The 16,348-nt window shown below is 39.3% G+C and overlaps 1 protein-coding gene across 2 annotated transcripts in view; it reads left to right on the top strand.

Annotated features, from left to right (window-relative positions):
- Positions 1-15,785, top strand: part of LOC140202805 (G/T mismatch-specific thymine DNA glycosylase-like) — a 35,887-nt gene extending 20,102 nt beyond the window's left edge. For both annotated transcript variants that reach the window (XM_072268178.1, XM_072268179.1), the window contains exons 4-10: positions 5,766-5,835; positions 6,008-6,143; positions 6,221-6,303; positions 6,901-6,995; positions 8,959-9,130; positions 10,847-10,975; positions 13,639-15,785. In XM_072268178.1, coding sequence (XP_072124279.1) covers positions 5,766-5,835; positions 6,008-6,143; positions 6,221-6,303; positions 6,901-6,995; positions 8,959-9,130; positions 10,847-10,975; positions 13,639-13,775 — 822 coding nt within the window. In that variant the 3' untranslated portion in view covers positions 13,776-15,785. The remainder of the gene's footprint in view (positions 1-5,765; positions 5,836-6,007; positions 6,144-6,220; positions 6,304-6,900; positions 6,996-8,958; positions 9,131-10,846; positions 10,976-13,638) is intronic.
- The last annotated feature ends 563 nt before the right edge of the window (positions 15,786-16,348 follow it).

Raw genomic sequence — 16,348 nt, forward strand, 5'->3', positions numbered from 1 at the left:
TCACCTTTTATCCTGAACCTATGACCTCTAGTTGTAGTCTCACCAGAACTGCAGACAGTATTCAAGTTTGGTCTTGCCAACATCTTATACAACTTAATCATAACATTCCGTCTCCTGTACTCAGTACTTAGATTTATGAAGGCCAGTGTGCCAAAAGCTTTCTTTACGATCCTATCTACTGGTGTTGTCACTATCAAGGAATTATGGATTTCCATTCCTAGATCCGTCTGTTCCACTGCACTCCTCAGTGCCCTACCGCTCATTGCATAAGCCCTTCTTCAAAGATAGAAAAGGGAAATAATTTGTCTCCTTGTAGAGAGTTAAGAACACTATATTTCTGGGAGTGAATGTTGAGAATGAACGATCTCACCTGGTCTCTCACCACCATCTCTTTGGTCAAGAAAGCACAACAGCATCTCTACTTCCTCAGGAGATTGAGGTGAATGAAGCTCCTCCTCTCTTCCACCACCCCCCACCCCCCATTCTAACCAATAACTGTCTGATACGGAATTACAAGTCCCTACAAAGCATTGAGAGGACTGCTGAGAGGATTATCAGGGTCTCCGTGCATACACAGTGCCCTAGTTATTTCTATGATTCCTCTGTCCATTCACCAATCTCTTTGGCCCTCTACCATCAGGCAGGAGGAACTGTAGCATGAGGACAAGAATAGTTAGGATGAGAAATAGCTCTCCCCCACCCCCCGGCCATAAGAACTCCCTGCCACCCAGGTTTGACCACTTATGAACCGCCAGTAATGATATATTGTTTACTTTTTAATTTGTTTCATAAATGCACCTTATTATTTGTTAATTTATTTGTGGTAATATAACTGTTGTATGTGAAGTATGTGTATTGTGTTGGGCACCTATATCTGGAAGAATATTGTTTCATTTGGTGGTATAAATGTGTATGGTTGAATGACAATAAACTGAATTTAAACTTAATAGTGGAGCTTTAAAAATAATTTTTAAATCATTAAAAAGTAGTCCCTAAGCTATCTGGTTTGGACTAATCCTTCAATTTCCTTTTCTATTCTTGTACTTGAAATGAGGATAGAGATTTATTGTGATCTTGCCTCATAAAACCAAGCCTGAATCAGTTTTTAATTGGTAGGCTGATATCCTGCTGGCAAGATCCAAGATGTGACATTATGATATTAGGGAGCCACAACGTGAACACTTCATGGTGCTTGCCTTTTTCTAATTATTTCACCCTCCAAACTTAACACCTCTGTAAGCTGTACTCGTAACCATCCCCTTCACCTCATCATCTCACTGCCTCTGCAAATTGAACCAGTCACAGAGAGGGAGAAGTGAGACTAGGGATTTGAAACAAGGATAGGTTTTTAAGATCAAGATGTAACTTGTGTGCAGCTGAATTAGCAAACCCAATGGCATTTAGTGAATGGGACCTGAGGAGCAAGTTTTTTTTAATGGTCTCAGCTTCACCCAGGATAAAATGAGGGGGAAAAATGGGCTGGAATGTTCTAGAATAGTTCAGATGTAAAAACAAAGAAAAATATTTTAGCAGATTAGCTTGAATAAGGAAGAGCCTAACAATTATTATAGAGGTGAAGATCAGTCAACAGTGAATTACAGATATGTGGCCTGTAGCTTCAGCTTCAGAATAAAATCAAAGTACTAAGCAGTCTGACATAGCCTCTGATGGTTCCCCAAAGAAGATATAATGAACTAGAAAATGGAGTTCGTGATGGGGACTAAAGATAATGTATTTGGTACTGTATTACAGATAACCAGCCTTTCAATTTCAGTTGACTATGAAGGAGTGGTAGTGAGGAAAACTTGGGTTACACTGCAGTACATGTTCAGGTTGACCCTACATCTCTGGATGACATTACAAGTGAGAAGGAGGTGGGGATAGATCCTTCCGATGTCATCAAAACTACCAGGTGTGGAAACAGAAAGAGCAAATAGTATAGACTACTACTGTGTAGATAAGAACAGAGCCACAGGTCCCGTCCTACCCAGTCAAACAAGAACAAGACAAAGTATTGGAGGAGATGGTACACTGGACTTGTCATCGTTTGCAGATAGGTGAAGAAAAATGAGGAAGGAAGATTTTCTTTTAACATAATCATATAGGATGTCAAGTGATTTTTAAGAGAGCTTTGGTTCTGTGACAGGGGTGAAAACTTGATTGGAGGGGATCAAATGCAATTAAACCTGATCTCCACATCCAGTCCTGTCTCTTGAACAAAAATGACAAGGTCCATTATTAAGGATGTGTCGCTAGGTACTTGGAGGCACATGATAAAATAGGCCAAAGTCAGCATGGATTCCTTAAGGGGAAATCTTGCCTGACAAATCTCTTGAAACTCTGAGGAAATAACAGGCAAAGATAAACAAAAGAGAGTAAATGAATGTTTACTTGGATTTTCAGAAGGCCTTTGACAAGGTGCCCCACTTGAGGTTACTTAAGATAGAGCCCATGGTATTACAGGAAAGATAGAAGATTGGCTGACTGGCAGAAGGCCTTTTCTGGTTAGTGGAATTATGTAGGGGTTGGTGTTAGACCGCTTCCTTTCACCCTAATAATTTGGATGACGGAATTGGTGGCTTTGTGGCCAAGTTTACAGATGACTAGCAGATGGAATACAGTGTCGGAAAGTATATGGTCATGTACTTTGAAGGAATAAAGGCATAGTCTATTTTCTAAACGGGGAGAAAATTCAAAAATCATTGGTGCAAAGGGTCTTAGGAGACCTCATCAGAATTCCCTAAAGGTTAACCTGCAGGTTGAGTCAGTAGTATGGAAAGCAAATGCAATATTAGCATTCATTTCAAGAGGAATAGAATATAAAAGAAAGAATATAATCCTGAGGCTTATAAGGCATTGGTCAGACCACACTTGGAATATTGTGAGCAGATTTGGGCCCTTTATCTAAAAGATGTGCTATCATAGGAAAGGTTCCAGAGAATGATTCAGGAAATGAAAGGGTTAACATGAGTATTTGGTGGCGCCTGGCTTGTACTTGCTAGAGTTTAGAAGAAGGCTGCTCCTATGTCTTTTAGTCTTATATTCATGGAATAGTGATGAATGCAGGTTATGAGGTTAATTTGGAGGGAGAATTTAAGGGATGATTGAAAGACAATGAATTCAAGGGGGAAAGTACTCAAACCTGTGTTCCTTGAACTAGTTATCTCCAGATTTAATTCCATCACAGTTTGCATCCTGTCTTCAGCTGCCAGTGCCTTGATACATTCCTCTGTACATCTGGCTACTCTCTTTTCCTGTTAAGATGATGCTTAAAAGCTGTCTTCAACCAAATCTATTTTAGTGTCTCCTTGCACAGCATGGTGTAGATTTTTTTTTGTTTGTTGTGATCTTGGGAACTGTGTTGGGACATCTGATAAATACAATATTTTGTTAGTTGTAGAACAGCAGCTGTAGTTTCTCTAAACAGGCTTCTCCTAAGGCACAGGGAAACCCAGGTGTTTCCTTACTCTAATGGTGTAAATTGCAATCATCACATATGCAATTGTTAGTTGGGGTCAGCCATGGATGTGGCATCCCAGCTGTCTATGTAATACAGGGGTCCCCAACCTTTTTTGCACTGTGGACCAGTTTCATATTGACAATATTCTTGCGGACCGGCCGATCGGGGGTAGGGGAGGTGCAGGTAGGGTTGCCAACGGACAAGCGTAGCAGTCAAATACGTTGAGCTTACCCCGAAAAGACTACAATGGCCATGAAGCCTTGCGCGGGCACCAGTGCGCATGCGTGATTTACGCATGCATGTACGTGCCGATTCTTTCTACAAATCATTTTTGGCGATTCAGTTCGGGGGATCGGAGGGGTGTTAATCATGACGGGAATATAGGTGATAAGTGGCTAATACACTCAATTTCGTTTCTAAAAGGGTTTATCTAACGAATTTAATATTAAACACACAGCGCATATTTTCCTCGCATGAATATAGTGATAAGTCAATTATCAGGGGAGGACAGGGGAGCTTGAAGTAAGTGTTGAACGAACTTCCAGTAGAAGTGGTAGAGACAGGTTCAATATTATCATTTAAAGAAAAATTGGACAGGTATATGGACAGGAAAGGAATGGAGGGTTGGGGGCTGAGTGCAGGTTGGTGGGACTAGGTGAGAGTAGCGTTTGGCACCGACTAGAAGGGCAGAGATGGCTTGTTTCCGTGCTGTAATTGTTATATGGTTATATAAGTAAGTCAATAGCATCATAACATTTTAAGTAACGTTTGGATATTAAACACACAGCACATATTTTCCCCGTATGAACCTATAGAATCATTGCAACACACCAATATCACTGAATCAGTGGGAGCCCTGGGCTTGTTTTCCTGCAACAAGACGGTACCATCAAAGGGTGATGGGAGACAGCGATACTCAAAGGGGGTTCCTTATGTCCAGTCTATTCCGCAATTTGGTTTTCGTTGCATTCATTGCAGAGATATATTGGAAATGGAAGCAACGTTTTCAGTGCTTTCCTGGCTATCTCAGGATATTTAACCTTGACTTTGATCCAGAATGCCGTCAGAGATGTTAGCTCAAATATACTTTTCAGCCGGCCATGACTTGCAACCTCGAGGAGTTGATCTTCTTCCCGTGCTGACGTGGATGACGCGCGGGTAATGACCTCGCGTGCGCTCAAGCTCAACAATGGGTGTGACAAGGAATGAGGAAAGGTGCAGCTGACTCCTATCGCCAAATCATATCGTTTCCTCGCGGCCTGGTAGCGCATGCTTTGCAGCCCGGTGGTTGGGGACTACTGATGTAATACGCAAACTGGGGCAGTATGATTATGGAGAGCAACTGTTGCCCTTGTAGGAGGTTTCCCCTCTCTACACAGCTGATGAATCCAATGGGATGACAGAGACTGATAGTTTGGCATCAGAGGCAGTCAGCATTAAGCTCAATGTAGGACTGCCTTAGGGACTTCAGCTCAGGAATCTTTCTTGTGGTTCACCCTTAAAACCTTCCCTATGGGTGGATATAGCCAGAAGGCAGTGGAGGTTTGATCGGAGTTTTCCTTCTCCTAGATGAGCTACCAGCCAAGGATGGAGAGTCCCATCTGCCCAAGCACTGGTAATCCAGCTTTGCCCCTTCTGTCAGTTTTTGACATTGGTTTGATTCAATCATTTAAACCTTGGGCTAGTATCTTGAATGAACTTCTTTGTCTTAAATATTTTGAACAAAAATTCCATAGGAAGCCTTCAACTCAAGGAGGACTTCAGCTAGGTCCAGGATAACATACAGATCGGAAATGGAAGCTTATCCTTGGCTTTCCCCTTTTTAGTACGGGGAGTGCTCATTGGTGAGAGTATTGGGCTCAGCTGTAGTGATCTCAGTGTGGAATGTATTGCTGAACAGTATCATTGTTGATTAAAAGTATTGGCCAGCACCAGTAAAATCTTCAGGGATGTTGCAGAGAACTTTGTGCATAATAATCACACGCAGTTGTAATAGATGTGTTCAACACAAAATCAAGTCCCTTAGCCAACTTTTTCCATGCTAGAGATGCAGTCTTAAGATGAATCTGATAATATAACATACAACTGTCCTATGCTGACCATGGTGCCCACCTAAGCTAGTCAGTCCCATGTGATCCATACCCCTATAAACCTTTCCTATCCATGTATTTATGCAAATATCTTTTAAACGTTGCTATTGTTAATGAAGAAAGCCAATTATTGGGTATTTTAGTTTTGTATGTTTTCATTACATACGAATTATAATTAACTTTTCAATATGTACTGAGCTTGTTGTCTGTTTTAGATTGGAATTAATCCCGGGTTGATGGCTGCATACAAAGGACATCATTATCCTGGACCTGGAAATCATTTTTGTAAGTTCTTGAATGGCTCAGCAACACTGGTGGATATTAAATCTTGCAGATGTTTTGTATTTGTTGGGAGTGACACGCTTTCAGAAATGGAATATTTAGGTTTCTGAGGTGTTACCTGAATTTATTTTAAAATATGTATATTCAAACTCATTTTTCTGCTTTTTTTCTACAGGGAAGTGCTTATTTATGTCTGGTCTTATTGATGTGCCTTTAAATCACATGGATGATGCTTCTTTACCAGAGAAATATGGAATTGGTTTCACAAACATGGTGGAGAGAACTACTCCAGGAAGCAAAGACCTTAAAAGGTGACTAATGAATGTGAAGTAGTTTCTGATTTGTAGTTTTGCTTAAAATGAAAATTTAATTTCTATTTTTATTTCAGTAAAGAGATTCGGGAAGGAGGAAAAATACTTCTGCAAAAACTGCAGAAATATAAGCCACGGATTGCTGTTTTTAATGGAAAATGTAAGTGCAAATTTGAAGTAGTAAAATCAGATTGAGTTTGGCTCTGGCTATAAATTCATATCTGAAATTATGTTGGAAAGGCAGGAGAATGGTGTGGAGAAGGATAATAAATCAGCCATATGGAACGATGAAGCAGACTCGATGGGCCAAATGGCTTCTTCATCTTATGGAAATTATTTGTGTGTGTGTAGTAGAGAATACGACCTAGTGGTGGCTTTAACGTTCCTAGATCGTGCTCAGGACAGAAGAAAATGCATTTGCACCAACGGGGAAAAGAGTATAATTTTATCCCATTAATTTACGCTGGATTTAAGATCACCCTCTAGGTAAAAAGCCACCTGACCATCTATACTTTCTGAGGGATATGGATTTAATCCTTAAATCATTAGTTTAGAAAGATCCTCAAGCCCCTCATTTTGACAAATCTATACATTCTAATTCATCAGACAGAAAAGTAATGTTTAGGTCAAAGTGTCCGTTGGTATTGATGAAGGGATTCTGTTGAAAAGCATCAGCACTTCAGAAATGGATGACTAGAATTCAGCTTGTTAATTTGGTGACTATATTAAATTTGATTCTACTAATCATTTATTACAGGCATTTATGAAATATTTAGCAAGGAAGTGTTTGGAGTTAAGGTCAAGAATTTGGAATTTGGGCAACAGCCACACAAGATTCCAGAAGGAGAAACCGTAAGCATATTACCCAACCTTATTGCATATAGAATTCATCTGAAATCCCACTTCCAGTTTTCTCTTTCATTCCTATCTTGCTGCCATATCTTCACATAATAAATATCATTAACTAATGAGCTTCATCTGTTGCTGCTGTACCCTATAGCAAAAATCTGCTGCTTTGTCTTCATTTAGGTTGTATGCATTCTGGAAGCATTTGTTTTAGAAATAACATAATTTTAAACTGGCGGTGAGAGTTATCAAGAGGATTCAGAGAGGTTTCAGGGTACTGAGACAGACTAAGTGAATGAGTGAAAATATGACAGGTGAACTATACTGAGGAAAATGTACTTTGGTGAGAAAATAATTGTGTTTTTCCACTTAGGAAGCCAAATAGAATGTTGGTCTTTATTAGAACAGGATTTAAAAATAGAAACTTATTGTGGCAATTAAATCAAAGAGTGCACCTGAAATGTGTATACAGCTCTTAAACATGGGATTCTGTAGGTGCTGGAAATCTTGTGGAGTTTCACTGGAGGAACTCAGCAAGTCAGGCAGCATCCATGGAGAGAAATAAGCAGTGGACATTTCTGGCCAAGACACTTCAGTGAAGAGATGACAAAGCCTCCACAAGGTTGACACATCTGCACTGAACTGTGGCTGTGGCCTGCAACTATCACAGTGTGAACTCACTTTTGTGAACTTCAGTTCTGAATGCTATTTGTTTTCTTTTATTTGCACTTTTTATCCCTTTTTTTTACTTCTGCATGTTGGGTGTTTGATAGTGTTCTTTTGTTTTAATGGGTTCTATTGGGTTTCTTTGTCGCTGCCTGTAAGAAGGTGAATCTCAAGGTTGTATTATATACATACTTTGGTAATAAATGTACTTTGACCTGACTTTGATCAAGACTGGAAAGGAAAGAAACATAAGTCAGATTAAAAAGGGAAGGAGGGGAGACACCAGAGGGTGGTGTTTCACAGGTGAGTAGAAGAGAAGGGGTGCGAGTGTAACCAGAATTGGGAATGAGAAAAGAGAAGGTGGGAGGGAGAGAAATTACTGGAGGTTGGAGAAGAAATCCTGTATAGATCTGGTTTCTCTGGCTAAGGAGTACCTATCTGCAGTAGAAGGATTGATCAATGTTTTATTATGAAGGAAATCATGTGACATGGGGTCAGTCCAGGAAAGTGGGTTGAAATGAAGGATCATTTGTGATTTTACTGAATGGCTGATGGGGCATTGAGAGTTGAATGGCGTCTTTTCTGCTTATATTTCATGTAAATTCATGTTTGGTTTTCAGTTTGGAATTGTGGTCCATTGTCTATTTTCTTACTCAGAGAATCTGTTGCCTTGTTTGAAACCTGAACTCCCCTGTGCTCAGGTGCTGAAAAAAATAATCTCAGGCGTTTTGCAACCCAGTGGTCTGACTTGGAATTCCCTTTGTTCTTTTTCTTGGGACTATTTCTGTCCCGGTGATCCACTAGTTTATCCTAATTAGTAATAGAATGATGCAGTTATACCCTGCCTTAGTTCTGTAGATTTTTGAATTGTTCATTTGTCCCCAAAGCATCCCCAATTACTTTTGATTCCTCTCTATCCAACAACATTTGTCAACTCAAATAAGATTTCCAGCATTTTCCGGTTTTATTTCAAACTTACAGCATCTACAATATTATACTTTTCAAATTTTCAACATCTTGTTCAGTATCATCTTCCATCCATCTATGAATCCCAGAATACTTAATTTACTTCTTGCTTCTTCCAGTACCTTTCCTGTATCTACTAAATTTCCCCAGTGCTTCTGATTTGCCTTGCCTTGTATCCAACCCCAGGGTTCATTATTCTCTATATTTACATGCTATCCTTTTTCATCCTTTCAGTGTGCTATTGTCAATGCCAGATAGCCAAGGCACAACCTCACTTCCTTCTCCTTCAGTGGGTTTTCTGTAAGGGTAATTACATTAATGTAAATTTATTTTAAAGGTGATCTATGTCATGCCCTCTTCCAGTGCAAGGTGTGCACAGTTTCCTCGGGCCCAGGATAAGGTACATTATTATATCAAGCTAAAGGAACTACGAAATCATTTGAAAGGCATTAAGAATGCTCCAGAGGTCACAGAAGTTGAATACTCGTTTGATTTGCAAAAAGCTCAAGGTTAGTAATGCGGTTGCAATTCAAACAAACTCACTCAGATTGAAAATCTACATGGGGTCTAGATCAATATTGCTTTTTATTCTTTTAATATGTAGACTTAACTTTCTCCATTTACCAATCATCCTATCATGTTCAGTTGCTTGGGAATAATCTGCTTAGGTCAATTATGCTTTCATATTAGAATGAAAGTAATAGTTTTAAATAGAATTGTATAGGGTGACACAGTAGCATAGCAGCTAGCATAACATTCACAGCGCCAACGATCAGGGCTTGTACACCCTCGCCATGACAGTGGGTTTCCTCCAGGTGCTCCAGTGTCCTCACACATTCCAAAGATGTATTGGTTAGGGTTAATAAGCTGCAGGCATGCTACATTGGCATCAGAAGCATGGCAACACTTCTGGACTTTCCCCGGCACTTCCTTGGACTATATTGGTCGTTGACGTAAACAATACATTTTACTGCACGTTTCGAAGTACTTGCAACAGATGAAACTAATCTTTTAAAAAAAAGTACAAAAACTGACATTAATCCAGAGTACAGTGTATGATTAAACCTCTGCAAAGATCCATTGTAATTTTCATTTACATTGACAGGAAAATAAATCTAGTTTTCAAAGAATCTGCTTGCTATCCAGGAAACTTAAACAATTTTATCACTGTACAACTTTTGTATTGTGCTGTGTTCATCAAATAGAGCTTAAGTTCTTGTACCAGATAGACTGGTAGATTACACAAAAGTGCTAGTGCATTGATGCAGCCATCAACATTGTAAACCTGGGGATTGATGTTGTATTAGGAACCTCTGCTCTTTTAATAATGTACAAAGCCCACGATTTAGTATTTGGTTAGGGTAATTCAAGGTCAATTAAGCCCAGCCAGCTTCCAATCTGGACACCAAGATATTCTGCAGATGCTGGAAATCCAGAGCAGCACGCATAAAATGCTGGAGGAGCTCAGCAAGTCAGGTAGCATCTATAGAAATGAATAAACAGTCGACGTTTCATGCTGGGACATGACACTACATCAGGACTCAATCTGAACTCTTTATTACTTACTTCAATAACAAAAGGATATCTAATTGGATAAAGCTAGCTCCAATAATTTCCTTAGCTGACTGGTAAAGCCAAGTGGTTGTTTCATTAATGTGTAATTAGAGAAAGAACTACTGTCAAATAAGGATGCATATCAGAGATTCCTCAAAGAAGAATATGCCCAAATAAACCGGTGAATTAAAATTGTAAACATGGGTGACCATGCATTATGTTTGGTTAACAGAAATTTGTCTTTAAGGAATTCACAAATCACTGCATAGAAATCTGATATGTGGAATAAAATTTACTCTCTCAGAATTTGTCAATTTTTATTTTATTCTCTGCTGACATTTCTTGGTGCACGTGCTGGTGGTGTTACTTCGAATTATGGAAAATTGTGGTGCGGGCCATTTTCTGGAAATGTGACTCCTCAATCACACCCCATAATACAGGGTCACCTTACTGAGATTTTCTGTTTTCTGTCCAGTTGATGTTTGATGTTGTTTTATTGATTTGTTCAATTCCCATTTGTTGGCCAAGTGCAAAATCCCCAACCTTCCCATCTTAATGGTCCACATTGATCAAGTTCTTGCTCAGGCCACAGCCTAACTGGGAGTTGACTTTTTAGTTTTCATTGTTTAGGGAACAAAGAGATTTCAATAATTTTAAAATTCTCCTTTCAGCGGAAGCAAAGAAAATGGCAATCAAAGAGGAAAAGTATGACCCTGGCTATGAAGCTGCTTATGGTGGTGCCTACCTTGAAAGAACTGCTGAAAGCAATGGGCAATGCAATTTTGCTGCTACTGAACCAGGTAAGTCACAACATAATCAATGCTTTGGAGCAAATTTGTTGAGTAATTTATTTCATTCAAATCCAGCTATTTTGTACCTAAGGGATAAAAAGGTTGTAGGCTGCACGAAAAGAGCAGACAACACAGACTCAAGCACAAGGAATTCTGCAGATGCTGGAAATTCAAGCAACCCACATCAAAGTTGCTGGTGAACGCAGCAGGCCAGGCAGCATCTCTAGGAAGAGGTACAGTCGATGTTTCGGGCCGAGACCCTTCGTCAGGACTAACTGAAGGAAGAGCTAGTAAGAGATTTGAAAGTGGGAGGGGGAGGGGGAGATCCAAAATGATAGGAGAAGACAGGAGGGGGAGGGACGGAGCCAAGAGCTGGACAGTTGATTGGCAAAAGGGATATGAGAGGATCATGGGACAGGAGGCCCAGGGAGAAGGAAAAGGGGGAGGGGGGGGGAAAAAACCCAAAGGATGCTTCCATGTGAGGTGACACGTCACCTGTGAGTCGGCTGGGGTGATATACTGTGTCCGGTGCTCCCGATGGGCCTTCTATATATTGGCGAGACCCAATGCAGACTGGGAGTTCGTTTTGCTGAACACCTATGCTCTGTCCGCCAGAGAAGGCAGGACCTCCCAGTGGCCACATTTTAATTCCACATCCTATTCCCATTCTGACATGTCTATCCACGGCCTCCTCTACTGTAAAGGTGAAGCCACACTCAGGTTGGAGGAACAGCACCTTATATTCCGTCTGGGTAGCCTCCAACCTGATGGCATGAACATTGACTTCTCAAACTTTGGCTAGTGCCCCACCTCCCCCTTGTACCCCATCTGTTATTTATTTATATACACACATTCTTTCTCTCTCCCTCCTTTTTCCCCCTCTGTCCCTCTGACTATACCCTTTGCCCATCCTCTGGGTTCCCCCTCCCCCCCCCCCTTTCCCTTCTCCTGTCTTCTCCTATCATTTTGGATCTCCCCCTCCCACTTTTAAATCTCTTACTAGCTCTTCCTTCAGTTAGTCCTGACGAAGGGTCTCGGCCTGAAACGTCGACTGTACCTCTTCCTAGAGATGCTGCCTGGCCTGCTGCGTTCATCAGCAACTTTGATGTGTGTTGTTTGACAACACAGACTAACAGGATTGCAAATGCAAACTCAATGGGCAGAATGGTCTTTCACCCTGTAACAATTCTGTGAATATCTCCTGTTCTAATAGCACGCAGGAAACGTGGACTGTTGACAATTATGTAAAACTTAGATAATTAAATCAATACAGCTAATTAGTGTCATTATAATTCAAAAGTTAGTGCAGGATACATGCTTTTTATTTAGCATTGCATATACTTCATAATAAAAAGTTTGTCAGCTGTATCAAAGAACAATTTGCTTGTAATTTCCTAATCACTGTATCATCAGCCTATGATCTCTCCAGACCTTTATATTTGTTGCCTTGTTACCCCTTTCCTAGGGTCCATTTGTGTCTTTGTAGAATAGTTGAGCAAATATTCATAGAACAATCTTCTGATATACCAATTATTTTGGAAGCAGAAACATGAAAAGAAAGGACATTAATGACAAAACCACAGTAGTTTGGACTTAGTACTTCTTGAGCATTTCTCACTAATTTGCATTTGATATGTGAGATGGTTTACAGATGTGTGAACACCTAGCGTTGATCAGGGCAATGGAATAGTATTCAGTGATACTACTATAGCTAGTCCCCAAGGTATTAAAGTACTATGAAATACATAGTGGTATCACGTGCAATCATTAAATATGAAAAAGTATTCTAATAACAGAAATCAGTGGGGATGGGAATCAGAAAGAATAGTTTGTTTGATCAGGTTAGCCATGATCTTACTGAGTGGCAGATCAGAATTGGTGGAACTTGTGGTTTGTTCCTGCATCTGCCCCTGTCTCTGGTTCTTATTTCCTAAAGGAAATATAATAATATCTTCTTGTACAAGTCCCTGTCTTGTTTAAAATGTAAAGAAAAATCTGCTTTTAGAATAGAGTAGGGTGTCAACTGACCACCATGAGCTTTCCTCGCCTTGTCTGGGACAGTGGAACTAGAATTCTGTAGCCTATGTGTGAAGGGGGTGGACTCCAAAGCTATAAAAAAGCCAGTGCAGTGAGGGAGTTGTCAATGTGCTTCCTAAGATGACTGTTCAGGCAGCTAGTATTGATCCAGTTAGTTTCTATTTCAAACGCATTTGGCAAATAACTCTTCTGATGCAGTACATAAATAATTTGAGGCATGATGTAGCAATTATAGATGTGTAGGAGCAAACGTGACATTAAATTTATGATCCTGGCAATTTTTTTGTCATTTGAGTGTGCTGTAGAGTAATTGATAAAGATTGGATTACCAACAACTTACTGTGTTGTGCTGGAAAGTATAAAACCAACTTTCTTTCCCCTTAAGCAGTTCCTGTGGTAATTTGAGTTTGAAAATATTGCACAAAACATTTTGAACTCCCGGGTGATTCCAGATAGATGCTTAATGTCTGTCTCGGAACAGGAAATGGACATTAAAATTTTTGTGCATGAAAATTGCTAAAGATTAGTGACCTTAAAATGTTTTCACCTGGATTTTACAATTTCAGCTTGCAATTTTGATCTGTCAATGCTGCTTTTGCTATATCCTTGAACTTACCAGACTTGTTTTGTATCAGCAACCAGCAACTGCGAATTCAACGTGGACTCAACATTTTGTCAGGTTCCTGACGGCCAGTGGATGACTCAGTCATTTGCTGATCAGATTCCTTCCATCAACAATTACTGTGCACAGCCTCAAGAAGGTTCATCATGAATCGACAATAGTTGCAGAATTTCCATGTTGCTGCAGTTTAATGCAGTAATAACTCAGTTTTTGAACTGAGGAGCTCTTGAAAATTTTCTTTTGTAATGTTTTAACTCTAGAATTACATGTAAACTTAATGTAGTAATGTTCAGAAAGCTGAACTTTTAAACTTTCAGAATTGCCCAAAGTATTTATGGGGGAAAAGGTAGTTTAAAACAAGTTTTAAGTTCATTTATGATGGTCTGGTAGTTGTTTTCTTCCTGTGCTACAGTTCTATTTTGCTCAACTATTTAAATTGTAAGGCTGTTAAGTCATTAAAATATTGGTGCAGCAGGTTCTTAACATCATAGCCTGTACTGATTGCTCAGAATGGTTGAGGTTCAAAAAATAGTAAGGCGACTTTTCAAAGTTTGTTACAGAGGTTTAGTTGTTTGCTGATTTGGAGCTTATGCAGTGTACCTTTCTCAGAATATGCACACATTGAAATTCTATCAATAGCAGTTTCAATTTCAGAATTAGCTAATTATATTGGACCATTATTTAGCTAATTATGAGTTTTTTTAATAGAGGAATGAAAGTGGATCCAGGTGCCCATTTGTTTATGCAAATTCAATGCAAAATCAGAGTGTTTTCTGTTCTGAAGTGCTTGTTCGTTGGTTGGAATTACCTCTGGGGAAAATTAAAACTCTATTGAGCAAAACTTCTTTGTGACCTCAGCCTATGGATTCGGTCTTCACTAACTTTAATAAGGGTGCTAACTATAGTGACGCAATCGCACAAAGTACCATACTTTTCAGTGCCATTGCTGTTAAAACTTTTGAATACAGGCTACTTTTTATTAAAGTTGCTCAATATAGATTATCTAAATGATTCAGATTTTGGCAGTAAATGTGCTGTCACTTTGCCTAAGCTCAGTTCAAAATCATGATTATTTCTTGAAAAGAATTTTGATCAAAACACTGGTTTGAAAGCTTGGAAAAAAGCAGTAATCTTTGTGCAAATGTTTTAATTGTTTTTAAACAGATGTTTGGAGGAACAGTACAATATAGTCTCTGGTGTTTCGGGCTTTAATTTTATTGTATTATTGGGGGAAAATGATTTTTGTAAATTTTAATGTGATAATTAAATGGAGCATTTACAATTCTGAAATGCATGTATTTTGGAGGAATTTTCCCTTCAAATTAAATTTGTGCAACAGCTTTTACATTGATACCTTCTCACATATTTAAGTATAGAAGACAGTGATTTATCTAGGTTAATTAGAGCTTATTTGCTTTGAGTTTTGTCCCCACTTTCAATGACATGGTGCTTTAGCAGCTAATCCTCATACCCAGACCATTTTGATAAGTATTTTCTGACCTACTATAAAACACATAGGACCAAGAATTTGAGAACCTTGCCAAAATACCATTTCATCTGTGCCCTGATATTGTAGTTCTAAGTGGCAGCATTGCTTCTGATGTCAGCCTTGCAGGGACCATTGGGTGCAAAGGAGCTGGAGGATCGAGTGGCTTACCTTGGATTGTCCGTATGTCCCTTCACAGCCTACCTACTTGACTATGAAACATTCTCACAGATAAACTGGACTAAAATGATAATGTAGCCCAGAATAAAAATTGGCACAACACTCGATAAACTGGCCCTGTCAGTCCTATCCTCCTCCCATGTTACAATCAAGACTTATCATTCTTGTTTTAATTTCAGCCACCTGTGACATAACACTTTGTAAATGCCTTACCCATTCATTAATAAAACAATTGTATCCAAATGTGAGTTTTCAACTGTTTTCAAAACTTTTTTAAAAAGTTGTTGCATGGGTTATTTCAGATTGCACTCAGATCACCTGATCTAATATATAAAATGTTCTTAAATGTACTTGAAGTGTATGGGCAGCTACTGGAAACCTTTTAATGTAATGTCATTGTTTACTACTTGTAAAGTTGGTGCTGATACCTCTCACAAGAGGATTCTGAAATCTAGCCAAAAAAAACAATAAAAATCTGTGAATTTTTTTAAAAAGCATCTTTATTTTATTTCACTTTAGAATTATATGTGTTCATTTACCTGTGTAAATCTTTGAATACAGTTTGATCTGTTTCAAAGGTACAAAATTAAGGGAGTTTTGGATAGGTACGTACATGGATGGAGAAGGGCTTGGCAGGATATGGTCTGGGTGCGGATAGAGGGTACTGGGTATAAGATCAGGTTGGCATGGACCTGATGGGCCAAAGGGCCTGTTTCTTTGTTGCAGTACCTTTTGGCTTGATGGTAGAGAAAGCATTCATGTTTCTCCTGGCTAGAATGCCCAGAAGTTGGGACTGCCGTCACAAAGGATCAGTACATAAAGATGAGAAGAAATTTCCTCACACAGATTTGGAGGCCGTAGGGAATTAATTCTCTGTGGAGACCTGCTCAATGTGTATTGACAGATTTTATAATTGGGTGAATCTGGAGATGAGTTTTAATGGAGGAAGGTGACATGATAGTTCATGAACACGAGATTCTGCAGATGCTGAAAATCCAGAGCAACGCACACTCAGCAGGTAAAGCAACATTCATGGAAATGAACAAACAGTCAATGT

This window comes from Mobula birostris, chromosome 9 (genome assembly GCF_030028105.1).
Source record: "Mobula birostris isolate sMobBir1 chromosome 9, sMobBir1.hap1, whole genome shotgun sequence".
NCBI lineage: Eukaryota > Metazoa > Chordata > Chondrichthyes > Myliobatiformes > Myliobatidae > Mobula > Mobula birostris.